This window comes from Galendromus occidentalis, unplaced genomic scaffold, assembly GCF_000255335.2.
Source record: "Galendromus occidentalis unplaced genomic scaffold, Mocc_1.1 scf7180000077477, whole genome shotgun sequence".
Lineage (NCBI taxonomy): Eukaryota > Metazoa > Arthropoda > Arachnida > Mesostigmata > Phytoseiidae > Galendromus > Galendromus occidentalis.
Window position 1 is genome coordinate 1517019 of NW_003805465.1, and position 27211 is coordinate 1544229.

General features: G+C 51.9%; 1 protein-coding gene and 1 long non-coding RNA gene across 2 annotated transcripts; one reads left to right on the forward strand and one right to left on the reverse strand.

The window, feature by feature from the left end:
- Window positions 1-7536: 7536 nt before the first annotated feature.
- LOC100908697 (uncharacterized) lies at window positions 7537-9798 on the reverse strand. Its single transcript, XR_145550.1, has 3 exons — window positions 9751-9798; window positions 8154-8264; window positions 7537-7918 (listed from the first exon to the last, which is right to left on the reverse strand). It is a non-coding gene; the product is annotated as an uncharacterized LOC100908697 (long non-coding RNA).
- A 3559-nt stretch (window positions 9799-13357) lies between these two features.
- LOC100906804 (synaptotagmin-15) lies at window positions 13358-26798 on the forward strand. Its single transcript, XM_018640238.1, has 11 exons — window positions 13358-13513; window positions 13828-13943; window positions 18590-18744; window positions 21016-21161; window positions 21295-21362; window positions 21781-21874; window positions 22539-22712; window positions 23062-23176; window positions 26276-26397; window positions 26503-26566; window positions 26674-26798. The coding sequence occupies exons 1-11, from the start codon at window positions 13358-13360 to the stop codon at window positions 26796-26798; spliced, it is 1335 nt and encodes a 444-aa protein (XP_018495754.1).
- The last annotated feature ends 413 nt before the right edge of the window (window positions 26799-27211 follow it).

Below are 27211 nucleotides of genomic sequence, written 5' to 3' on the forward strand. Positions count from 1 at the left end.
TCCATTATGGAAAAAACTCGTTCCGCCTCACTCGTCAAGCGACGTCGCCGCCGTCGCATGGCATGCTTTGGAACGTCACCGGGTCTTTTCGGGGAGAAAGGAGAAACTCGGATCCCATATGCGGATGACGCATGGTCGTGGCAGGTGCCGTCGCAGAGCGCGTCGTCGGAGTAAACTTTCTCGCCGTGCTTCCTCACAGAGTTTAGGAAAATAGTGTCTCTCCCCTCAAGCGGCGTTTCGCCAAAAAAAAACACAATGCCAGCGAGGCTTCCTCCTCATGAAATGCGACCGGGGCTCGCGGAAGCGATGCCACAGAGCTCGGGTCTCCAGGTCAAGCCCATTCAAGGCTTCGTAGGCCAGATCATGGAGCCAGCAGCCAGCAGACTTCGTTTCCAAATAGGAGGTGAACGACGACAATTGAGTTTTGCGACAACAAGCGACTCAATCTAGACTCTCTATTCGCGCGAGAGAACTCTAGACTTCTACGCACACTCGGACACTTCATCCCGTCGCAGATTGACGGAGCACTCACTCGCCAGCCGACGACGATTCCGGCTTTCTTTTGAGACAGATCCTAGATGATCCGATATCTCGGTAATCGACGATCGCAGGCATCTAGCAAGATCGCGACGATTCTCTTTCCAGCGCGATCACGCTATTTCCTAACCCTTGCTCTCGAGGTCCCCTTTTCTGATATTTCCAATGATTTCGGGGGACTGCTCGCATGAACGCATCTAATCTGAGCACAAAGGACTGCCGGAGTGCATTGATTCCACCGGATGCAGAATTTCTCAGCACCTTTCTGAGGACAGGGTCCGGGCATCTGGAAACGGGATTGCATCGGTCGCCTTGACGTCAGGGGTCTGCGGACGCCGAAGAGTCGATAACCCCAGCGGGATCCGCCAGAAAATCATGGGAGAACTTCACAGCTCCGGGCTCTGCCGCGGCTGACTGCAGTGGTGGCTGTGGGGAATAAGAATGTGCAATCGGGAAAAGGCGACACGCGCGTGCTGTCGCGAAGGAGCATGTACATTTGCTTGGCGGTCTCTCCGCGCGAGTCGGGAGACGTCCGATGGAAACGCGTGGGAGAATCGCAAGAAACGCTGCGCATCGAGATTGGAGCTCTCAGGGAGGAGCTGGGGATTCAAATGGGCACCTGCTTTAGGTCAGGGAAGGAGTTCAGAGACGTCATTCGCGGGACAGACTCGACCGACTAAGGTGGTTCTGATCGGTAGAGAGGTTGAGCTGAAACGCAGTGTGTCGAGCGATCCGGCTCCGTCTCTAATCCTCCTCTCAGGCTGGGGCGTGAGTCGCCGAGCTCCATGATCTGACAGCGTGAAACGATAGGAAAACCTTATAGACGTTTGTCAACGCCGACCATTCATTCAGTGAAGTTTCTTCTCCGATTGACAACTCCCTTTAATTGATATCGGTTCCTCATTGCCCGATTCTGGTGAAGACATAATATCTGCTCCTTGTAGTTTCCATGGCTTCCCTCCGGCCTCTCTCGCACGTCGGAAATTCTCGGAATGCTTCTCTCCACGACATAACTCTTCATTCGAATCTTCGGAGACTCTCTCTGAGGGAGTAAGATCCGATGACTCTCCACATGGGACGGCTGCTGAAAAGGGGAACGGAGCGATCGAATGGTCTCGTGAAAAAGTTTTCCGATCGCGAGATCGATCAGTATTCGGTTCTTGGAGTTGTAGAGACAGATAGAACTTTGTGGAAGCGAATTATAATCCCGGGAATTCCGGTCCCTCTCAGCCTCGTCGTCTGAGTGCTTGAGGAAGTTACATGAAGGTCGAAGCAAGGCGTAGCGGTCTTTCCGCATGGCGATTGGCAATAGAGCTTGAAGTAGGGTGAATGCAAACACGCGCACAATATGGAGTTTTGCAGGACAATTTTCAACGATGATTAAAGGTCAACATAGCTCCGAACACCGCCCCGTTCAGCGAAGCTTATGGAAGGCACGGAAGGCACTATGAGGAAATGATGAAAATCTAGAATGTGGCCGACATGCGTCTGCAGAAATTCGAGGTCCGAATCGTTCCGCTGCACGAAGGCCATAAAGCTGTCGGGGGCAACAAGCTGAAGGTCGCGTCCTCGGGGAACATTCGAGCTGTCTTCTGGACATGGTACCTTGAGACTCGCTTGATTGGAAACATTTAAGCCTGCCGATAAAGATCAGGCCCCAGATCGAGCGCAGAGCTCGCTAAAATCTCATTCTCTCGACAGTAAGGAATGTCTTACGTCGAAATCCTCGGAAGTGGTTAGGGTTGTATCTCATTATTCGTGAAAATTAAGTTCAGCCCGAGCATTATAATCATCTCCATTCTTTCCTCATCCTGATTGTCGTCGGTCAACCTAAGAACCGCTCGGCAGATACGGGGAAGCCTCTGTCAAGAAGTGCCATTCATCACGGCAATCATCGAAAGCCAGAAGATGGTCGGAATCCCGAAACCCAATTTCTCGCGATCAACCGCAGGCAAGACGTTAAGTGATTCTCGGGACGGACACGCAGAAGCTGCGTGACCTAAGAATCCGGCCTGGAAGATCATCCGGCCCAATCTCCGATGTATATCCAGAGAAATGGATGGATTGACTCTTCTCCCGCTCGGAGAGAAAGAGCTTTCTGCGTGAGACATTGTCCCGCTTAGTCCCCCCCGTTCGGCACTGGGCCCACGGAATTCTAGTGCAAGGGTCAGACGACGGTTAGTCATGGTCTGATAAATCTACAGCGGAAATCTCTAAGAGAAAATGTGCAACGGGAACGGAGAGGAGAGACGACTGCCAGACGCGAAACAGGGTCCGCCGCACGAGGGAATGCTTCTTTCGGTCACTGCATATCCAGACTCGATGAGCAGAGCGCTCTGACGACACGAATACCCGTCGACAGATGAACACTCGGATCGAATTAGACGGCGTCGTGCCGCTGCTGAGTATAAGCGTCTTCGCCCCGATCTTTGAGGATTCCATGGATTCGGGTTCAAATAATTTTGTTGGTGAGGAAAGTCTCGAAGGCCTTCATCAAATTACCATTGACCCGGGATTCGCCGCCCGAAGCTATCGCTCACTCGGATGAGCGGGTTAATCCATCCTCGCCTATATCAGTCATATTATCTCTACGAGACCGGTCGTATCGCTCGCTCACAGTTGATAGCATCAGGCGCTGTTGTTTTTTCCGTTGTTTTTCCACCCAAGGGGAATGAAGATAGAACTGCAAGGGAATCGCAAAACAGCTCCCGGGAGTGGTAGCAAAAAGAGTCAGATAACATGCTATCGGAAGAGCCTCTTTACGGCGCGACGTTCGGGCAGGATCAGATCCGCTTCTCAGAACTCCGTTAGACATTCACGCCCTGGATCGGAAGGTCGTCATTGCTTTTTCTCTCTCTTGTACAAGCTCCTCACGAGCATATGATTTTCTCCGGAGCATGCTTTTCTGAACGGTCGAGCTTCTCCTCCGGGTCAAAACGTCGGGGAGAACGCCTCATCTCGCCGCCCACGGCATTATTCGCAGATTATGCCATACGCTCCTCAGAAGGTCGCAGACGCATAAATGAACAAGAGGACCGACTATGTTGGTTCCTTCCCATACGTGGATCGCTCCCCTCGTTGCGAATCTTCTTTTTCGAGACACCTTTCTTTCGTGAAGAGCCGGGGGAGAAAATTGAGTCGGAATTCTCGATGTGGCTGCCCGTTCTTCTCTCTCGATTCCCGAGCTGGTTATGGAGGTTTTGGCGCTCAGATCGACCTTTGAGGATTCCGCGAGGAGAATCGATTCGCGTGATTGCTCGTCCGGTCAGCTGTTCTCGTTTTCTAAACCGGATAAGAATCCAGAAATGGAAATCATATTTGCCCCAAATGCGAGCGAAAACTCATCTATTTGACGCAGATGTTCGGCGTGTCAATCGGCTTCGCTTCCCTGTCCTGCAAAAAAAAACAGCCATCGAGAATATTCTGCTCTTGCGGAGACTAGCAAATGGTGGTTTATTCATTTCGAATTCGAGCGTTCCAGCCACCGAGCACCATATGTGGGGTGGGAAGCGTTCGCTTCTGGAGACGAATATCCTATGTGGACTGCGATCGAATCCTTCTATCGGATCGTTAGAGCAGGGAAAGAAGTTTTTGCGAAGGCTCTCGCGTCCCGGGCTCCTCGGGAGGGGGGAAACTTACGATCAACAGATCCGCTCTGTGGATTACGCAAGTGTCTCACTGCCCAGACGTGAACGTCTCGAGGCGGCCGAAGTCACCGGATCGCTCGCGAAGCATTCCTTCCGCAGCTCGGTCTCTGAATTCGGATCGACTGGCCGTAATTTCAAGCCCGTTGATCTTGCTGTACGGAGTCGGCCCAGGCCGTTCCGGTAAAAGCAACGTCAGATTCTGAGATATCTCGACCAGCGCCGCCGCTTGGAGACTTTCGTTATTTGTTACGTTTCGCGTCGAACTCGATCGACTCGAGAGAGAGAAGAGAAAGGTTCCTTCTTCTCCTCTCTGCCAGAACAAGAGGTCCTCGACTCGATCTCACTCACCATTCAACATCACATCGACCATGTCCGTCGTCTCTCGTATGCCTCAGTCCCCAAACCCGAACGAGAGAGGGGCACTCACACCGAATGCATCCCGAGCCATTTACATGGAAATGCCAGAGGTTCCCCGAAGGAAAGTTGACGTTCGGAGGAACACGTATCCGACTCCTCCGCTGTGGCTCCGTCCCCAGGGGAGTCCCAATATCTCGCTTAGCGGAAAGTGACTCATGCTTTGAAGGAAGGCTCCCAGTCGGAGGGGGTGATTAATGATCTCTCACACTCCCACTCAGATTGGTCTTACAGCATTGAACGGTACCGACGTTGAACTTCTTCCAATGGAAAATGGAGTTAACTCGAAGAATCGGCCCTCGCCCTTTCACCCGTCCGCGAGAATGTGAGCAATCGCAGTCGCGGTCGTGGTATCGCTTTTCGGGATTGTGGTATCGGCTCGAGCGCGGGCTCCGCAATATATCTCGGCCCATCGGGAGATATTCGAAAAAAAACGATCACAAGGTGAAATTACTCATCGGGGAATTTCTTCGCTGGTCCTGGGCGATTTGTCCACTCCAAAGTTCGGATAACAGCTGTTGAAAACTTTCGGGTGTCGCGCTACTTCTACACTGACAGAGCTCTAGAAATAGCCACTGTCAACATCCTGCTGCCCCGTGCCCCGACATAATTTGATGAAATCACATCACGAACGTCATCTCGGAGAAATCGCGTTTGAGGATCTCAGTGTGACACACGTACATCAGCCGAGCTAGCATCGAGATTACGTATCCTCCCAAGCCGCCTGATACGATCCTACTGAATTATTCGCCTTCGTGATAATGGGGGATTCGCTGTGAGAGCTATTCGTTTTTTCCGGGACGATGTCCGCCAAGTTCCATGCTCGAGCTACCTGCCGTGATTTTAATTGAAAGAAGAATCACCGAGCGGTGTCCTCCATTGTCGATGCCCATCCCGACCGAGGATCCTGACCGGACGCTGTGTCGATGCTGTTTCCGCAACGCTGCGATCTACGAACCACGATCCCCAGAAGACATCGCTGGCAGTCGAAAGATGCCGACGTTCACTCGTGAGCCTTTCCGCAAACTCTCTTTGCGATGTACTTAATGCGAGCCTCGGTCTCTCGGCCCTCTTGGGTGTACCCTGCACTCAATTGATTCCCTATCCGGGCCTGAAGCCTATGCAGCGCGTGAGATCGTAGACAGATGACTAAACACCCCACAGAGTAACTGGTTCCGAAGTCCCTTCCGGAGTAAGACCGATCGAGCGGGAAAGCGTTACTCGATCACTCTTTCCCCGCCCAGGAAGAATGCTTCAGGGTCCTTCCCTGAATACATGCACGCGAACACACATGATGCCAAATTCAGCAATCTTTAATCTATCAATCGAATTCGCGGTCGAGCCTAAAGCGGACAGCGTCCTCCCTTTCTCCCGAGAGGGGGCTCAGAAGAAGAATTTTGTTTTCTTTTCTTCCTAAAAAGTTTTCAAAGACTCGAAACAAATGTGGCGGAAATAATGGCGAAAACAAAACGCCCGTCGGATCGCTGCGTCCTGCGTCCTGTCTGGCGTACCCCGTGTTTATGTTTCGGAACGGAAATTCCTCTTTCAATGGTCGATAATACTCCCATGGTGTCGCCCGTAACAGCGCGGATCAGTCGCTTGGCTCGACCGCGCGCCGCTCGGCTTCCGCGAATGACTATTCCTTCGCGATTCGCAAGACCGTCAAAGTTGTTCCGGCATGCCCGCGCTTTTAAGACAACAAAACAATTGCGATATCGAGCCGTAGCTGAAATTCACTACCGATGTTTCTCAACGTCAACAACGAAGTCACGTTATCGCTACTCGCGATCGCGAGTCATTCGCCGCGCATCGTCATTCACTTGTTCGACCGGACCTCTGTTCGTCGTGCATCGTCGGTATCGGCAACATGAGCGATCCTCGTGTGCGGAGCGGCCATATGCGAGCAGCGGAAGTCGCGACATGCTAGAAGAGTCAGGAAGGAAAAAAACTCTGAATCGATCGGGAACCTGAAAACCCGCTCACTTGTCGTCCTTGTATAGACCACGATCAAACAAACAGGGAAGAGATGGAGAATAAACGTCACGGAGAACGTCTCCGCTTGATGACTGCCATCGAAACCCCCACGCACCGGCTCAGATCTCATATTCACTATCTAGTTTCGCCCGCCGCTGAGCTCGATGCTACGGATGCTGCTGAGGTCGCTGTTTGTTGTCAGATCCGATGTATCGGAGATTAAAGCCGAGTCAACATCGTTTAGCCAAGCCATCGTTGTGACGCCGCGTGCAGAACCACTCCAGAATAGAGCTCGTTGAGCGTGCATCGTCGAGGGCACCGACCACGAGTGGGCCACTTGACGGGTGACTGCCATCTCTCCGGAGTGCGCACTGAGCGCTCGCGAAAATTTCAGCATCAGGGAAATAAATAGCCTGGCTTGGTGGATCGTTGTTCATGGCGTGCAGAGACGAACCAGCTCGTTGAGACGTAATAACGTTTTTCTCCCCCGTCCGTGTGGTGATCGTGTACCGAGCGCATCGATTATTTTTCGATGGACCGATTCGAGCTGCTCTAGACGTGGGAGGAACTCCGCGGTTTCGTTACGCTTGCCATTGGCAGGGCTTGGAGTCCCTCGGGGGGAACTAAGTCTTGAATAGTGAAGGGGGAACATTCCCACTGTCTCCGAGTTCTCAATGAATGGAAGGGCTAATGAATGAAAGGGATTATTCAGAAGGATTTGAAATGGTGGGTGATGGCGACGGTTCGCGGAACCTTCCCTTTGAATTTAGTTCCATTCTTTTACAAAATGTTCGGAAGGGAAAATAATCAATTCGCGGAATCCTCGACGGCTCATTCCGGAACTTACGCGGAGGATCTTGCTTTCTCTTGTACGTGGATGTCGGAGACGGGAAGAAAGAAATCGTCGTCATAACTCTTTAGCCGCGACCAGGCATCGGCTTCAAACATGTGATCAGACTGGTAATTCCATCCACAGACTGTAAACATATATTTATTTACAAAAGACATCACATTCAGGGCCTGAATTCGATGGAGGCCTTCCACAAGGAATATGTACATCTCTATGGCAACCCTGGGTTTCACCCTAGAAGAAAGCTGGTCGATCGCTTGGCGGAGAGTTCCAAACTGCTCGAGAGGAAAAATACTGTACAAAAGGCCGTGTTCCAAATTAATGTGGACGATGGTGCAGCTAATGAGTACCGCGTCTACCAGCCGTGACCGTAGCCGCCGTATCCTTCGTAGTGTCCGTGGTCGTGGACGTGGTACAAAGTTTTGTGGTGGACAGGGGGGTGGGAGTGACCCACGCGGATGGTATTGGCACCGAGGAGCATGGCCAGAGGAGCGAGCTGCATAAAAAAGTTCAAATAATTTCAGCCGCTTTACGGCGAGCCACGACGAGGAAAAGAGTGAATTCCAACAACTTCTCGAGTACGCGACCGATGGGGATCAAAAAAGTTTCTTCAGTGGATAAACCCGATTCCAAAGATAGTTCCCCCGGGACGAGCCATGGTCTGTGCAGGCTGCATATTCGAGCTCATCTCGGGGAGAACTCCATTCTTAGTTGACTTCCTGGGTACTCACGTGGATTCCGTAGCCGATGGTTGCGGCTCCGATGGCACCTCCGATTTTCAAGATCTTGTCGGAAGCGATTCCGTTGAAAACGCAGAAAACGACGAGGGCGGCGAGGGCGTACTGCAATCATCGGGGATAATATTTAGAAAATCGTGATCTTGTAGAACAGCTCCACGTGCTTCGGATTATTCATGTCTACCTGCCGCAATGCTCGCTGCTAAATTCGGATGAAGCGCATTACTGAGCTCTTTTTTACGGTCATGATGTTGGTCAAGCTTCGGATGAACCCAACTAGCCAGCTAGAAATACCCCTGGTCAAGCCCTATGTCTGACGTGAAAGACAAATGGAGCGATGGACTAACAACGAGCGACGCAGGGAAAGAAAGTTCCAGGTACCGCAGTTTGTTTGTAGCTAATTCGGGCCAGTGTGACCAGGGGCATTCCCGAAAGAATTCGGCGACCAAGTCCGTTACGTAAGCGCGCCACCACACGGCTCGCACTGACTATTTGGTCACTGCTTCATCAGCTGAGCCGCGGAGCGACAGCGGTCGCAGTACGTCAGTGATGGCCACTGGAAAAGCGCACGCCCGGCGGCTGATTTTCATTGCGTTGCTTTCTTCACGGTTTCTGTGGAGCTTCATCATCTATATTTCAAGCGTCGAGGCACTAGATCGGACGAGAACCATCAGAGCTGAAGCAAGGGCCTCGGTCTGAATTCTTCGATGAGAATGAAAAGTGAAAAGCCTCTAAGGAAGAAACGATTTTGCATCGGAGTCAAAAGAAATAATGAAAAATCGAGTTCCCATTCCTGATCATTGTTCACGTTGGAAACTGTTTGGGAGCGGTTGCCGTCATCACAGTAATTTCATAGTTTCCATGACTTCGATAGGCCATCGCTCTTTTCGTGATTCTCCGGGCCTCATTATTGACTTGCAGTGACAATAATTCTACGGAAGCGTTCAAGAGATTTTTTCGCGTTGTCTCGACCTACGTAGTCTCGTAGCTTCGGGGGAGCTCTGCGTCATAGAATCTAATTCCACAGCTTCCCAGAGACCAGACGGAATTCCAATGATTACTAGGCGTCTGTCATATGCGGGAGTACTAATGACGACCATGAAAGCTCCGAAGATCCATAAACAGAGCGAGAACTCCGGAGCAGGAATTCGATGGAAAATTTCCATGTTCATTCATGTGAGAGTGAATCTCCGCGCGCAAAGGCTTAGGATCACATTTCGCCGTATTGGAGATCTGAATATGAAGATTGGCGAGCGCCGCGCGCTTAACCGAGGGTGACGTCACTGAGAGAAAGTTCCTCCCTCATTCCGCAGAAGGGCCAAAGCCGCACTCATACACCTAAGAGGGTCCCCGAGAGAAGCTCGAGCTTAAAACAATTGCTTCCACCGCCGTCCTAGGATATCCAGGCGGGTAATTCAGCGAACTATGTGATGAGGGCACTCATCATCGCGGGTTGTGCAGCTCTGACCGACCGACCGAATGACCGACTGGCTGGGAGTATCCGAGGAGGGGTCGAGGCAGAGCGGACACGGAACACCTCGACTCGAGACTGACTTTGAGGCCATACTAGGGCTGGTTTCGAACAACTCACCTTAGCACCGAACATGTTGAACTGTAAATCGCTAGCGGACTGTGGTTGACACCGCTGGGGCTCGCGGTCCGACTTAAATACGAGTATCCCTTTCCAGCAGTCGCGCGAGCAAGTGCCCGGCTCCATAGCCGCGCTTTGGGCTCATTGTCGTCGTCCAAATCTTCAGGGGGAAAGTTTGTCTATGCTGCGCCGATATCAAGGTCGGTTCCGGCCAGTGTCCGAAAACGGCCCGCCCGCTCGACTTCTAATGAGGAGAACTCGCTTACAAAAAAGACCGCTTCTCTGAAAGATCGTCATCGAAGCGCTCCGATGATCGCTCATGGATCCGACCGATACCTTGAAGAGCGTTTTCGAAAAATTTGAGCGCCCGAGACGTTCGGAAGTTTATCGGTTCGATGCTTGAATTATTTGCGAGCAATTATCGCGACGGCGATCTCCGGATCCTCCGGTGCCCCCAGGATCGACGCGGCGTTACTTTAAACGAAGTGGTCGAATCGCAGCCGATCGGAGAGCACTGCATGGTTTGTCAAGAACGGATCAGAGGGAGATTTATGATGATTGGGTCGAGACCGAGAGCTGATTCTGAGCCTGAACAGCCTGGAATCATATAGACTGCGTCATATGTCGAGAGAAGCAATTTCTGAAGACTCGGGTCAACGATTCTCCGAGTTTGTCAAATCTTTCGAAGTCCTCAGATGAACTGGATGTCTCGTATGATTCGAACACTAACTCGAGATTCTTCATCTGGTCTCAATCGAGTCGATTGAGTCGGTCGATTCACGGAAAAAGTGGTCGCTCCCCCGAGAGGGGGTTGGATCGAAGATAATTAATCACTGAGATGGGGATGACGGGAGGATGAATTCCGGAGGCATGTAATACATACCTGATTTGGTCTCAGCACGATATTGAGTTTTGAGCCTGTAGAAGCGTTGAGGAATCAAAGCGATCTGGCATCACTGAGTCGTCAGCGGCGACGATGCCGGAAAACATCCGGACTCGCGTCTCCTTAGAAGGACGATTCGTTTGATAACTCCCATGAATATTCTTATCTGAATCAATCTTGTTAAATTAGAAGCGTGAAGAACAAACAGAGTTGAGAAACCCTTTTACACCTGCTGACATAGTCACGGACACGACAACTGGCTCGAGAAAAAAAAACTCTGAACACTTATGAAGGCAGAACTGGTCTGTGGCTGAGGTGCCGGCTCGATTTTTGCGAGCTAGGAAAAGTTCATGAGTGCGCAGACCATTGAACGCGTTTTATTCGCTTACATCACAGCGGCTGTTTATCACATTCCCCTAAGAATGGACTCAAGCAACGACCCAGAACCTCGTGACAACGAGCTCTTCTTAATCCAGCGTACACGGCTGCGGTGGAGAGTCGTCGAGGAAGCTTGATAGATTCGTAGCTCGTCCCGGTCTCCCACTCAGCCACTGGGCTTCAATTGATTTCATAACTCTATGGCCTGTATACGCTGTATGAGCTCCCCTTCCCCCGTTTCGAGAGAGAAGGTTCGGGAATTTGGATGCAATTTTCAACGCATGGAAATCGATCCGAAGCTCTCGCCGTCGGGCAGTTGTATCAAAAACCGCGAATTCTCTTGTATGCCGAGCGGCCGCTCGACACTTAGATGTTAATAAATAAGTATCTCGAGCTGTCAAGCTGACAGCGAAAACATGAAATCGTCGCAACCGCCAATCGTTGTCGAGGCGCAATTGTGCTGTTCATCTCTCGCACGACGACCGCTACAATGAATCGATTGGTAACGACTCGTTTCGTAATGCGTCGTCGCGACACCTGTTGCCTCCCGAGCGACAGGGCAGGGAGCAGCGGCAGCTTCAATTTCCAGTGAGAGCCACCGGACAGGTGTTGACCGCTTTTATTTTGTTCTATAGTTGACGGTTTGCGCAGCGCTGGTTGACAAGCTATGGTTGTTCGCCAGAACAAACCTCAGCTGCACTGTAATCCGATCATCGCTTCTTCCCGCGAGGAGAAGTTTCTGTATCTGAACGACGTGGACTCGTTTCTTTGAAAGTTCGCTGGATCGAATCGACCCGTGTAGAATGTTACGAGGTTCTTCTTGACCCCCTGAGCGGCCGAGCTTGCCGAGAAATTCGAGAAGTGTCGGTGAACAAAATAGGTTTTCTAGGAACTTTGTGTTGCCTTGAGGAATCGAGAGAAAACCACTGGCTCGGGAACTCTGTAAGCCACAGGTAATTCGTTCCGACCTCGAACCCAATTATTAAATAGTTGCCGGTATGGCGAAAGGCAATGCGTTTAATTGGGCGTGTTCCTACAGAAATTCAAATCAGACCTTCATCGCGTTTCCGATAAAACCACGCGGACGGGTTGACGATTCAATCCACTGGGACGGTGTTGACGACCGGAGAACGGGTGGCATCTCCAGTGGCTGTTGTGGACGAGGAATTGGATTATTTCGTGTCACTCGAGACTCTGACTGAGTGACAGGGGACATCGGGGAAGTGGAAGTCTCCGCTGACGTCTTGCCCACTGTGAGTTCGACGATTTTTTGAAAGACGCGTTTTCGAGAAGTTCTTCCGAGAGATCCGACGGCCGGTCAACCAGTCAAACTCATGACCCGTGACCGTATTGGAAAATCTCGATGAGTCTTCACGGTAACGCGAGGTGAGGTGCGATGAGGGAAGATGCCCTAATTGATGGGCTTGGCATCTTCGAATCCAGGCTGATCGCTTGTTGTTTTTCGCCGCGCTGCTCTGTCTGATAGTCTGGAATATCGGAGAGATTTCCCCAGCTCCATCGCAGATCATGTTACATCAGGCTTACGTTCGATCTGAATAGGGAGCAGGCTTCCCCCGAAGCCGCTTACAACAGAGACGTCGTCCATCATGAGAAATGTACGGCGGAGGAGCGCTTGCGCTCAGTGAAGCCCGCAATGGGAATCAATCGAGGCTCCAGCTCAATCGAGCTCTCACAGAAAGTTGCATAAACTTCAAGGATACACATAATACAGAAAGGATAGCACAGAAAGTTCCCAAGGCAAGATAAGCGAGAATTGCACCACCGTCACTCCGCATCTCGAACCCACAAACGACTTTGAGCATGAGCGTCTGTTTTTTCGTGACTTAGTTTGATCGCATACCAGAAGAACAGGCAGCGCTGACTGAGCTATAATTTCGATACGTTTGCAGTTCCGTCGCTGCGCGCCACCGCTGCGCTCTTCCAGTCGGTTTGTGGCGCTTACGTAATTCAACTTCGATTGCCTGGTATGCTTTTTGGTGGAGCGCTCGTTCAGACGGACGACCATTGGGTCTTTTTAACTTCTGTGGCCTTGCCCCACTGCCGGCGTTATCGTTACGGTGAGCCTGCCGGTACCGGGCGGAAGAACCCTACCTTCGGACACCACCGCTTACGAAACGGGGAGATCCAATTCCGCCTTAATGATTGCAGCTGTTCGTCGATGATCGCGTGCCGCCGCGCGTGTGTTCGTCCGTCCGTCGTCGGAAGCTTGCGCTGTTGACATTCGAATTTGTAGATACTGGGGATCGCAACGCGTCGAAAAAAGAGACATTGTCTGTTTACGAGCTGGGATCAACAAACGATAACGACAGGTTGTCATTTCCAGAGATGATCTCCTCGAAGTCGTTCGCATCCCATCCGTACGTTCTCGTCGGCGTCATAGGAGGAGCCCTGCTATTGATGGGAGCGGCTCTGGCGCTCGCCATCGGAGTACATCGCAAAAAGCAGCGCAAGCAATACGAGTGTCTGCCGTACTCGAATCAGGTCAGCTCTAGTCTCTCTGAGTCGCATGCTACGCATACGCAGCCTGTGTTTTTGTAGCGACCGGATCCCCACCTCGTCACTCGAGCCGACACGATCTGACAGATACGCGTTATAATTCTCGCGCCGTTCGCGAGCCTGCCCAGGCCTTTCGCTCCCCGTCAGGCCTTCGATTAGTCCCCGCTTCCCCCCTCCCTCCCGAGTTGTTTCGTTCGAGTTTTACAAGTTCGATACGCTGAGAACCGAGAAACTTCCGCTTCCGAGCGGCCTCAACGACTCGGTCGCAACTCTCAAAGAAGGGTCCTTTCTTTCCACAGAACCAGGTGTTCACTTACGCGACGGTGTCTCCGCCGGAACGGAAACTCTCCTCCGTGTCCATACGGAGCAATGAAAGCATCTGTATCTACGCGACGGCGGCAAGTCCCAATAGTGGGTGAGTTATTTTTGAAGGACTCATCTGAGGTTTTGTAATTCTTCCAGGAGTCGGTGGATTATGTCCATCAAGAACAGGCGACCGACTTGGCCGTTTCCTCGAAACTGACTCCTCGTCCGAAAAAACACCGCCGGCAATGCCACGACAACGGTCACTTGCTCTGATGGGAGTAGCGGGATGGCGAAACCGCAGAGAATAATGAACCCCCAGCCCCTTTTTTTCGGCAGGGAAATCGTTTCTCGTCCTCCCGCTCAAAGTTAAAGCCCGAGACCGGTGCAGAGGCCTTTATTTGAAACTGGAAACCTCTGAAATTTCCAAGGTCGTTCCATCTCAATCTCCTTGAGAGCAGCTGCCATCGCTGGTCGGGCTTTTCGACCTTGAACGTTCCTAAACCCCGTGGCCAGTTGGGTCCTGCGTTGAGCCGTTCGGAATTTCTCGCTCAATCGTTCAATGATCGAGCTCGAGTGATCTCCGGCTGAACGTCATCGTGGACTAGCTCCCGTCCCATTTCAGGCCTTTGCTGAACCCTCACCGCCTTGTCGGTGCCCTGGAGTCGACACAAGGTAGCGAACGGAGTCGAGACCGCAGGAACAGTAGGGGTGCAGTGGTGGTTGAGCAAGCGACTCCGACCGGTAGCCCGTTCCGTCATCCGCTTCTGATGGGCCAGTATCCGGGGAGCAAAGGAACAATCAAGCGTGCCAATGAACAGCTCCAACGGAAACCTCGAGTCACGCGACTCCCGAGAATGAGGGAGAGAAAGTCATATCGAGCCCGACGGAAGCTAGACCTAGGACTCCGTTCATCACCGGTCTCGTCTCCGACTGCTCTCTGCTGTTGCTTCGAATTAGTTTCGTCCCCAGATTGAAGTGTCCAGGTCCCGAGAGACTGGGCCCGAGATGTCTCGTCCTCCCGCCGACATAGTAGCTCCTGAAAGAAGATTCTTTCGGCGTTCGTCTGGCGGCAGACTGGGGTTCCTCCCCCTTGGGAAGAATTCGGTAGTTTACCCCTCGTTCCCAAGTCATATCCGGGTGTTGCCGAAGGCTGAGAATGGAAAAACATTCCCGCGATTTCCTCGCTCCCACTGACGTCATCCGTAATGAGTGGCTTGGTATTGGGAGGGGCGCTCCGCGTTTCTGCTGTTTATCTGCTGAAACACGACCGATACATCCCGAACGCGGCGCGAGTCAGGATAATTCGAATCATAATTGGGTCACGGAATGAGCTCCGCTTGCGTTTCAGTCGGTGAGCCAGTGTACTTTCAGTCGTCTCACGACAAGTGATACACGCGAAGTTTGTGCTCACGCGGCGAACGTCGGCAGACTCGCAGACTGAGCTCCAGCAGCTCGTCTGAGGAGCCTTGTCCAGCTGGCTCATGTCCGTCGAGAGAATGGAGGAGCCATTGTCGGCAGGAACAAAAGGGAAGAACACGATTCGATCTCATGCATTTTTCCGTGGGGATTCACTTTCGGTATACAGCGACCGAGCTCCGCGGGTCCGTGTCCACGTCTCCGACCGAGCTTTGCCTGGTCGGATTCGTAGAAGCCTTCTGCCGCAGGACCGGCGAAGACAATATATGCTGTCACATGTCGCCGACGGAAACACGCGCTCGAACGACCCACGATGGACTTGCCCGGCTGCCAGGTAGCGAGTCAAGTGAGATTATTCTTGGCAGACAGACAATTCGAAGGGAAGCTTATTCGCATTCCTCCCTCGGCTGCTTCGAAATTCGACTCCTCGAACAAGAGCTGCGAACAACGAGCAAATACATACGCTTTACATTGTGATAAACAAGCTGCGCTCGTTCGACGAGACGGACGTGCTCGACGCTTGTAGAGGCATACGGGCATCGAGTTCCGCTCTCCGGATCAATGGGGAAGTTTCTAGTGAAGAGTCGACATTTTCGGACAGCCTTTTGTTAGCGATCGAGAAGAATGTTTGCGAAACTTCCTCGAGTCCGACTTCGCTACCGAGTCGGAATTGTCGTGGAGAATCGGATTCATTCGGGCCTATTTCGAAGAGTCCACCGCGGCTCACTCAGTTGTTTTGTCGTCACCAATACCGGAACTGAATCGATAAGTGGAGGGAGCAAGCCTGCTGCTCCATGAATCACTCTAGAGGGAGTCTTCCAAGGAAGAACTTCGAGAACTTTCTGCGCAGCGGACAGTTATGTGTTCACTGTTGGGAACCAGATTCATCCGCAGAGGTCGAGCGAAGGAATGTGAACATGATTCTCGATCTCCTCTCAGGTATGTTAGAAAGTTTTATCGAGACATTCCCGACATCTACTCGCTAGCCTCCTATCCTTGGGAAGAAGAGAAAACTTTTCCTTCGGTGAGAGTGAATTTCCCACTCTCTGGAGATTTTTTCTATTCCTCGAGGAGTCTCGCCGGGACAAGACCCGAAGGGTGGTTTCTAGCGGCGCTCCTCCGTCCCGCGATAGCTAAAGGGTTTAGCTGCGCATCAAGGACGTCACGCTGCTCCAACTGCAAAATAGAGCAGATGGTGATGATTTTCGAGTAGACGAATTCCGAGGCCCCGGAAGCCGCTCGAACGCTTCTAGTCGTCGAGGAGATTTAAAGCTCGGCGCTCAAGCCTCCCGAGTCCACCCAACTCAACACGAAAACTAGATTTGCGGATTTGTTCCCTTCTTCCTCGCGTCGGGTTCATCTACTAGGATCAACGCTCTTGCCTGGGAACAATTTTGTTCTGCTCTTTTTTTTTGTCATTTCTTCTCTATACTTCGTCAGCTCATCTTATAGGTCCTCGGGATGCCTCACGGAGAATGCCCTCGATTTGCGATGGGTTCGTTGTAAGACTGTATTAGGCGAGTCTCGGGTTGAGATCAGGAAAAGGTCACGACCCGGCACCGCATCTCGGAAGGAAAAACTCAATAAATTCGGGAAGGGGGGCTCCGGCCGACTGTGAGTCAAGCCGAGGAATGGTTCAACGGGCTTCTGATGCCGATGTTGTTGGAGTTTGCTTTCTAAGCGTTCGAGCTCGTTACGAAAACCTTGGACGTTGGGAATTCTAAATATACAGCGGTGGAAGAGGGTCCAGCGACGAAGCTCAGCGGCGTGCCCAGTTTTGTAATCCTGGAGGGAGAACGCTTTCTCGAAGAGATTGACCTATGCGTTTTGCATCCTCAGAATCTTCCCAGTCCTGACAGGTATTGAAGCGGGATATGGAAATTTCAAGATCTGCAGGATCCGCCGCCCTCGAGGAAAAAGTAGGGCAGAGATCGAATCCAAATCGCGACAAACACATCGATCCTCCGAGAGGTGTCATCATTCGGAGGCACGAACGAGGATTAGTTCACCAAGAATTTTGAGCGAGGCGCAATAATCGATCTTTCCGTCGCGACTCTCGCGCTCATTGATACGGAACAGGGAATAGGATCCGTCCTCGATGGGGACACGACATCACCCACACTTGATCCCTCCGCAGGGGGCGAGGAACTCAGAGACCCACGAGCAGCGCGAAGAAGTTTTTGAAATTACGATGTTCTGTTCAAAACGAAGGGCCCCTTCAAGTATCGAGTTCCGTCGCGGACGGAATTTCGTGGCCCCGGAGTATCGGATTCGGTGATTCACGAGCTCCTTGAGCAGGATTTCCATCGCATCCGCGTCCCTCCTCGTAGGTCGAGAATATGTTGGCGAGCCTCTATGATAGAGAGGCCCATTTCAGAAGATTCACAGCCAGGGAACATCCCACATCCGTCCCCCGAATTGAGAGGCATCGTCGAGTTTCACTCGAGGATTCCTCCGACCTGTTTCTGAGTTCCACGAAATTCCCGTGACCGCGAGCCCATGCGTTACTCGAAGCCCACGCAAGCTTACGGGAGCTCGTGTTCTCCGACCCCAGTCAGGGAACGAACCCGTGGATGTCTGGAGCGTGCGCGGACGACTTTTCCATCAGGAACTTGCTTTGACTCGTTCAGGCTAGTAGGACTGGATCTGACTATCGGATTTCCACGCGAGATGGTTTCACTCCGAGTCGGAATCTGACTGATGAGCAGCCGACCGCGACCGTTCACTGACGTTGTCAGGATCGCTCTCTGAGATCTGAGTTTGAATTTGCCGAGCCGTAGATTGAGTTGCAACGCGAAAGAAAGACACGGATTTCCCATTCTAAATATATCCACCACTCAGGAGCAGGCTTGCGATCTATCGTTGTTGTCCGGCTTAACGACGGACTCGACGAGGACCAGTCCCTGTGGTGGAGTCTCGAGCGAGGGTCGCCATCAGGGCAGGACAACTGGCTCGTATCGTCCCACCACTTGGCCAAACGACTGTTCGGTGTCTGTTCCTGTGAGCAAACTTCGGCTGGAGTGACCATATTTCAAAACTTAGCGGGAGACGGACTCAGCGACCCACCGAGTGAGCGTCGTCTTCCACATGGAGACGACAGTGAATCCGATAAAACTCTTCGTTCCGTTCCTAAATGCGTAAGCAGCGATCTCTTGGGGATCAGAGAGATTCACCACAAACTCCGCAGTGTGAACTGGAGGTTCATAGTCGTGGTTGCTTTGAATTGTCATGCGCCATTGATCAAGTCGCTAGCAAATGCGAACGTGCAGTAGGGGGATAGGTTCATCCGAGAAACATCGTGTCTTACTTCGCAATTTGAAAAAAAAATCGTCTTTTCAGGAATGATCGCTCCATTGACTTCGTCGTACCCCCTATGCTGTCACCGGGCAGTGCGATGGAGGACCATCTTTTGACGCCCCTAGGAGACATGCCTCTCGGCGAACGACTCTCCTTCTCCGGTGCGTCAGGAGAGAAAGCGGCACTTTTGGCATCCGGTGAGTTTTTTTCTGCTCCTCTCCCTGAGAGTTCAAGTCTGTCGGCTTGAAGGTCGAGGCCGTCTTTTTTGCGACTTGAATTGCCGAAGTTCCTCGTCGGTCAGAATAATATCCTTAGGTATCGGACCCGGTCTTTCCCTCGATAGTTCCCGAGCCCAGAACCTTCGAGGATGCTCCGTGGACAACGAGCCCGATTGTGCCCGAAGAATATTTACAGCAAGAGCAAGCGGCTCGGGACGCTGAGCGTTACCTTCTGCATGTGTCTCGACGAAAGCGATACCTCGGTCGCGATGATCGTTGCAGCGCGGCTCGTTGAGTCGCAGCAGCAGCAGCAGCACTCGACACGCATAGGGTCAGAGCGATCCTGGAAGAAGAACCCTCTTCTCGAAGAGAAAAAACCTACGCGGCAAACCTGCTGATGAGCATTTGGTCGAGGCCGATCTCGTCGTGTCGCTCGCGAGGAACTCTGTCCCTCAACAGGGAACTTCTCTCGCAGGGCACGGAGAAAATAAGAAACATGATGAGGTCGCGAGGAAGAGGGCAAGCACTCGACTCCTGGTGCCCTTCTTCTTTCGCTTGGACGAGCGAGTTCCGGCGGGCTAGTCTGACGTAAACATGTGCTTGTGGTCGATCTGAACAGTAAAAAAGTCGACGTCGCGACTACAGGGAGCGCGGCGAATTCTCTGCAGAGGGGAGGCCTTCGCCAATTCTTGTCGGGAGACTGCCGTTTCCTCATTGGATGGTCGAACGTTGCGTCATAATTCGTTACGACCCACAAAACGAAGAAATATGGGAATCAAAGCCGAATACGCGGGATAATCCCAGCTCATCAAGTCGCGGATTAATTCGATATTGGCACAACAGCAGCGACTGCTCCGCCCGAGTCTTGAGGCAGATCGTCCGTCTGCTGTGATTCCCCGCGGCGGAACTACGCACGGTTCGGGCAGAATCGATTGAATATTCCTCGTAGGAGCTCGTTATTAGCGCTCCAATACAATTCACTCTGAGTAATGGGAACACGTCACGGTGGGAATCGTGTTGCCCAGTGGCAGCTGGCAAGGATCCCACTTTCCGACGAGATGCCATTCGACGGCATGAGGACACAGAAAGCATTCCGAGCGACGTGATGTTGCATTCACTCCTGCCGAGGAAGTGTCTGCGTGCCTGCCTGCCTGTTCCAGGAATCCTTCACAACGTCGTGTTGATGACCGTAAGAGTGTAGACGGCGGAAATATTCCCCTACTGGATCCGCATATCTGATGTTCTGCTGTTCATTCCCGAAGATTTTCATTCAATCGTCCGCTCGACGCTGCACGGCCGCTTCCGACTTCCCTGTTCAGAAGAGAGGGTCCTCGGACGCCGGCGTCGATTCCCGCCGTGGACCTGCGCCGATGGTAGCCTCGCCAATTAGGGTTGAAAGAGAATCTTTCGGAATTTCGGCGGTTCCTCAGTGGTGAACTAAGTTTTGCCGCGCGATGCGTCGGCGACATATTCTCGCGCTTCGGAGCGACAACGCTGATTAGTCGCTGGAGGGAACGCGACGAGTCGGCATTCTGCCAAGATGCTCTCGACCGTGACTCTGACACGCTCTATCCTTGCTCTCCTCTCTGCCTGGAGCGTTGTATTATATTTGGTGTTTTCTCTCTCACCTGCCTAATATCCTTTTGTTTGCTCGGTGCTATAGTCTCTCGCCGACGAGGCTATTCCACCGGGCCTGATTGAGTGGCGCTCGGTCAGCCGCAGAAAGCATCGCCCTCTCGTACGGTGGACCTTCGGCGCGATTGGTTCCGCTCTGTCCAGCAGTATCGATGGTCTACAATACCTTACGCTCCGGATAGAGAAATATCGTTTTCAGAGTCGAAGTAGAGAGATGAGTTAACGCCGTGCCCCTGCCTAAGTGGCATCCGGATCTACGGTGCTCATCTGCTCCATTTGGAGGCCACTGACCATCGTCACTGCTGAAGAGGAGCAGAAACAAATCAAGCGTTGCCATGGCCATCAATGACGGTTTATAGCTGCGTTAGCCAAGACAAGAAAACTTCTCCGACCGGGAGTGCTCTTCGCGCGCAGACTCCGAATTCTGTAGCTACGCAGCTCTGTCGCTGCCCACTCGAAGTCCATGTGCGTCACTCGACTGCAACGGAGACCTCAAAGTGACCAAGCTAACGCGACGCTGCTCGAAACCCCCTCCCCGTAATTACGCAGCTTCTTTGGCAACTCAAACGCGATTTCTAGAGGAGCTCACTTTATTCAACACCTTCGCCTAACTTGCAGCTGCTCACCTGTTCGGCGGTCTCAATCCTGAACTATACCGAGAGCCTTGCGATTCGGACGAGTACGACTTCCCAGAAGGACATCTCGGACGGATTTGGTTCGGTCTCGACTACGATGCGCCTACAGAAAGACTACTGGTCAAGGTGAGCGCAGCCATCGATCGACTCCGGCGCGCATCGATGGATTTCCGTTGACTGCATGAGAATACATCACGCAGTCGATCATCGATCGATGCACAACGTATTATCTGACGGGGCGCCTCTCGTTTCGTGACAGATCGTCAAATGTCGCAACTTGCCCTCGCGAACGCTAGGACAATTGAATTGCTGCGATCCCTTCATCAGGTGAGTGAGAATGTATGAGAAATCTCTTCAAATTTATCGAAGACACGACATTCCTCACTCAGCTCTGGGAGTTGCTCATCCCTCGGTCATTCATGCGGTCATTTATTTGCGTCCTCGATCCTCCCTGACGTCCCTGGACGCCTCGATTGCCAGATGGATGCGGAATAATTCTTATGTCAGATCAGAGCGGGTGATGGGTTACGTAAATCCATTGATCTTGTCATATGTCACAGACTAGTGTCACCGACCGAGTTTAGCCAAACATTAGTGGGTGGATACATTTCGGTCAGCGTATCGATTGCATCATTACCCGCCTCTCTTATTGGATCGAGTATCATTCTCCCGGGAGCGAAACCTGGACCGTGACCAGTGAGGAACATTTCGATCAAGAAAGCTAAGGCGTGTTTTTCCCTTCCAGAATTTATCTGATGCCTGATGAACGTCGGTATCTTCAAACGAAGTACAAGAAAAAAACGTGTAATCCAGTGTTCGACGAAACTTACGTGTTCCAGGTGAGAAGATCTCAGAAGCCATTCGAGTAGAGCTTTGTAAATATTACACGTAATCGTCGGCAAGTGGATGATGAACATTAAGTTCCGTTGTTCCGTGGTCGACCGCACTATTTAGGAGCTCCTTACATAACTTTTCTTTCGCAATCTCGAAGAGAGCTCCTCCTCATAAAGGTTTCATGTGCGCTCCGGAGGAAAAGTTTTTCCTGATCGCTTTGCCGACCTCATTGTGAGGAGGGGCGAACTGACCATTCGGACCCTAGAATTTGAACTATCCATCGTCCCTCAAAGGAAGTTTTTCTGGGAACAAATGGGTCGAATCAGATCAATTAGGAGAATCGGTGCGACAATGGGAGACGGTGTGATCTCCTCGGCCGCGCCGCGCAGACATAGGTAGAGTGAATGAGACGGATCCACAGGATCGGGACGAGCCGGCCAGATCGGGAGTCGGCCAGCGCCGTCTCCTCCGCTAAGTAGGTCGCTGCTCTTGTAAACCGAACGGGGACAATGTTTCGGGGATCAGCCGGCCAGAGATAAGTCCTTATTCCGCTCATCCTCGCATACATGCGGGGAATCCGGAGGAAAACAATGAAGCTAAGCCGATGGCTCGTATTCGGAGGATATACTCGGAATAGTCTCCGAATCATTCAAGGTTCCATCTCCGCAGATACCGAATCGACATATGGACGAGAGAGTTCTGAAATTGACCGTTGTCGACAACGAACGCGGGAAGCATCATAATGTCATCGGACACGCGCTGTTCCCTCTGAAACAGTTGGATTGGAACTGCGGGGAGAACACCCTCGTCACTTGGAAAGACCTGAACAAAGAGGTAGCCTTGGTAAGATGAAGACAAATAAAGACGGAAGCTTCCTCAATCGATCGAACATGTTCCATACCGCGAGCTATAGCGAACCGCTGCCCAAGGCATCATGAGGAATCAATTAAGAGAGTCCGCTGCAGCGGTCGGATCTCAATAAGCCGTGCAGCTAGTAAATCCTCCATACCTAATCGGGCATTGCCTCCAAGTCATCCGCTTTTTTTCTGAGCGACTTGAATTCAGCCCGTCCCCTCCACATATCAGGAATCCACAGAGCGTAGCCAACCATCCCTACCCGCGTAGGGGGAGAAAAATCCTGCGCTTATCTCTCGCACGTCGCGAATTCGATTCGAAGAAGCTCATGTTTCAGGAAACCCATGACGAACGCCGAGGAGACCTCCATATCGGCTTGGCCTTTCACACGAACCAGGAGAGGTTGACGATCACCATCATGGAAGCGAAGGACCTGCCGGACGTTTTAGCAGGTACGTTCACCATCTCGTCATCGCTTTTCAGACGTCTCCTTAGGCACAACACGTCAGCCGCATCTTTTCCCACACCTTCGATTTCCAACATCTGATCGCCATTAGCGAATTCCCCGCCGAGTCGAGCGGAAAGGGTTCTCATTCAATCATCGGAAGGCTCGACTGCCGATGAATGGAATATGGATTTCGATATTCTTTATAGTTGCACATTAGTTGCCCTTCACCGAAGCTCTCTTGAGCGTTGGATATGTCAGCTGCGTATTTCTAGGATTGTTACTACCACCATCATCATCATTATTATCATCATTCCCCGTGTTTCCTGGAGAAGATCCCTTGAACCGATCCCCGTGGGAGGAGCTCGACTCTTTTGTCATGCGAATGAAATTCCTCGCAGCAGAGAGCTCAAGTAGGGCTCTGTTGACGACGGTGACGCGACGTCATCACGGCGCTCTGTATCGAGAGCAGGATAGAATCTCGGTGGAAACAAATCGCGTAGAGCGTCCCCGAAAGCGAGCGGCAGACCAGAAGCTTGTGGTCGTCCTCGTGAACGTGCCTCGCATGAACTGTGCGTCGAAGGACTGCTCTCGTCCGCAGTACTCGATCGGTAGTGCGACTTACGGAAATGGAGCCGAAAAACCTGTTTTCTCGGAGCGTTATTCTGAAGCAGGTATCGTCCGAGAGAGTCGAGGGAGTTCTTCGATATCATGAATCATGAACTTCCACAAGCTTATCTGCCTGCACAGTATCTTTGCCTAATGAGAGGAGACAGTCGAAGACAGCACAACTTTGCGACCATGTTTCTCGTCTTTGCGAGCACGGTCAACCACCTCGGAATATCTCTAGTCAGGAAAATTTCGGCTCCCATCGGAAGCCCAGGTCTGAAACAGCCACCCTTGCTTCCTCTACCAGTCAATCTGTCTATCTGTCCACTTGCCTGCTTGTCTATCTTTCTATCTATCTGTTTTTCCTCCCATCGAATCCCACTCGTTTAGCAGTGATTTCCCACGAGGGACTGAGGTCTCGGACATCTCTATTAGCCAGTCTTGTTCTCAGGAACCACCTGCATCGGTCTGTCTGAGCTTGTATGCGAGCTCTAGGGTGCATTGTCTCCAGCTTAGCTCGTCGAGGCTCCCTTATATCCGGCGGGCTCTTCCGACTCATGGAGCCTCAGTTACTTGATTAGTCAATGAGTAAATTAGAGGCCACCCTCCGTTGCCCGTTGCTTTACGTCGGCTCCAAGATATGACACGACGTAGACGTCCTGCTTCCCGGCATTTATACTCCTTTGACGAGATTTGCGCCCGATGAGAATGAAATCAGTGACCAGAGCATTGGAGCGAGTTCATTCCCGAGGAAAGAGCTTCATTCTGTTGACAGACTCGAATCTATTTGTATTATTCCGAAAAACGCGAAACCCGAACTCCCCTAGCGATAATTGGGGAAGCTCCTGGGGGCGGGTGTCTCACAAACGAATTCCACGAGGATCCTCAAGGTCGAAGTCGACCCCATGCTAGAAATTGTATTTCTCAGCCCATGCGGCGACCCGGGCGAATATTTCGCGACCGGATTTGAACTGCAGTTGTGGCTTTGGCTCGCTTCACGGAGAAAATTGCCGAGCTCATGGAAATGGAACTGTTGAGAAAGGTAGACTCGCTTGCTACGTCATGGCTCCATCAAGCGACGGAGTCCAAGCGTTGGGATTTTACTTATGCAGTTCTCGGGCCCTGAGGCAATTCCGCGCAGATACAAAACAAGACCATTTTTCACCCGAGGGATTGGGACCGCTTCCGAGTCAGAAAACAATGTGCTCTCCGGGAAGTTCCGTGTCTGTTCCTGACATTGAGCGTAATTCATGCGGTCCGACTGATGCACCCCATGAGCGTTTCGCGTAATGAGTACGTATATTCACTGACTCTCGAAGTCTCAGAATCAGCGGAGTGAAATTGTAAAGGTCATCTGGAGACTGGAGTGACCGACTTTCTAGAACATTCCAAGGAGAACTAGCGCAATAAAGACGCGCAGCCACCGATTGGTTCCGGTGTGACGGGAATTTGCTGACTCGTCAATCAATCGCCTGTCCACTCGGTGCGGACGTCTGTATTGCTCTGAAGTCAAATGATCACGGAATTGGAGCCCGACTTCAGATCACGACTCCGAAAACCGCGCGGAAAAATTCCAGGGAGCGATGGAGACCTACTGCTCAGATTGTCCGAGCATACAGCTCCAGTATTTACAAAATTCAGCCAGTCTGGACACGGGTGTTCCCTGATTTCGGCACACACATGGTGTGGAATCGCCTCGGGCAGATTCCGAATGCATACGACGCTTTGGCGGCTCCGCCAGACGGGCCGCTCTCATAGAGAGTTCTCGAGCAGCTCGTCTGGCCACATCGGTGGCGACATGTCACTGGAAATTGCTTCAAGTCAGTCTACTCCAATTAAGGCCTCAAGATCCTCCCCTCGGTCATGTCAGCCGTTGAAATCTCTCCGGCTCTACCCTCAGGGTCCAGACTCCCCTCGTCCTCCGGAAAAATTCGGGAGACAGAGATCTTCGTCGGAATAAGCAGGGGGAATGCCACCGACAGGGAGGTACAGAGCTCATGAACATTCCGTCACGAGTAATTCACGTAGATCGGCTCGCTTTGTCCCTCGTGGAGAAATGTAGGATTCGTCAGTGGTTCGATAGTGAGCCCTCAGCCGTCTCGTGACAAGTCCTATTCCCCGTGAGTCGCTTTCTCACGTAAGATACGGCCGAAAAACCCTGACGGTATTATCCGACGATTTTTATTTTGACAGACGACCCCCCTTCGAGCGGAGACTTTCCAAATAGCTTTGAGATACCGGCGGCCTCATGGTGGAAGACCGGTCGAACTTGCTGAAGCTGCGCCGGTCAAGAAGGTCAAAGGGGTCTGAGTAGGAGGAGTTTCTTAGCGGGAGCGCTGGAGCCAGGAGCAACAAGTTTAGCCGAGTTCATGACCCAGGAAGTTGAGGTCGAGGTGACATGATCACGATCCGCGTGACGACTATCATACTGCCGCATCGCGGAACCTCAAAGCAAATAAGGAAGCGCTCGAGTGTCAATATCCTCTCTGTATTCCAGGTGACCTGCATGTGAAGATATCGCTTCAGCACGAACACAGGGTTATCAAGTCGAAGAAATCGTCCAGTCACAGAGTGGCGCCCGGCGTTCAGCTGAAGTTCATGGAATCATTCGTATTCAAAGTCAGTTGGCTTCGACTGCTGATAATATACGTCTCTGGAAGTATGATGTTACCCTCACCCAGATCCAAACCCATTATGAGAACTGAGGGGATGGGGATATTCCAGGTGAAGCCCAGTCAAATGTCCAGCGTCTCCGTGATTATCAAGGCAGTCAGCGACTCTCACCGAGGTATGAATTATCTCCTCCGGGAATGCGGAGCTCAATAATCCGCGAGTAGTCCCCGCCGAACTTGGGAAATGATAATTATAAATTGAGAGCCTCCTCGCCTTCCGCAGATATGCAGCTGGGACGAATCATTCTCGGCCCCTTCATGTTCGCCCGTGGTAAAGCGCTCCAACACTGGACGGACGCGGTCACCAATGCCCCGAAACAAGTTCAGGAGTGGCATCGATTTTCCTGAATCATCGCAGTGGCCACCAAGGCGAAGATGATCAACCGCGAGGAACACATCTGGTCATGTCAATTCCGAGCAAGGGAGTTAACCTATGAGATTCCGAATCGATCCAGGGTCCTTGGATCGTTTGATCGGTGACCAGTTCGGAAGCGCTTCGCGTGAGCTTCTGCAGGATTCCCTTGAAATGTCGACCTATCTTACAATAAGATGGGCAAGCAGGCTACATATCTCGGATAGCTACCGTCTCACCTTGGTTCGGAAAGAATTAGTAGTTGTTCACTGCATTTTCCCGGGGGCATAATAATTTTCGGGGAGCATTCTCGTGAATTCTGGCGACCTCCCTCGTTCCTATAATCGTGTCCCCTCATTTGGTTAGTGTCTCTCGTCGGGCGAGTCTCAGGGAAGTCCCGCGAGCTTTA

What these genes read in the sequence shown, in the direction of transcription:
- LOC100906804 (XM_018640238.1), top strand. Translation starts at nt 13,358, where the DNA reads ATGATCTCCTCGAAGTCGTTCGCATCCCATCCGTACGTTCTCGTCGGC. An exon ending in TGCTGCGATCCCTTCATCAG is followed by an intron (nt 21,363 to 21,780) that starts GTGAGTGAGAAT and finishes TTTCCCTTCCAG; the next exon opens with AATTTATCTGATGCCTGATG. An exon ending in TGGAATCATTCGTATTCAAA is followed by an intron (nt 26,398 to 26,502) that starts GTCAGTTGGCTT and finishes GGGATATTCCAG; the next exon opens with GTGAAGCCCAGTCAAATGTC.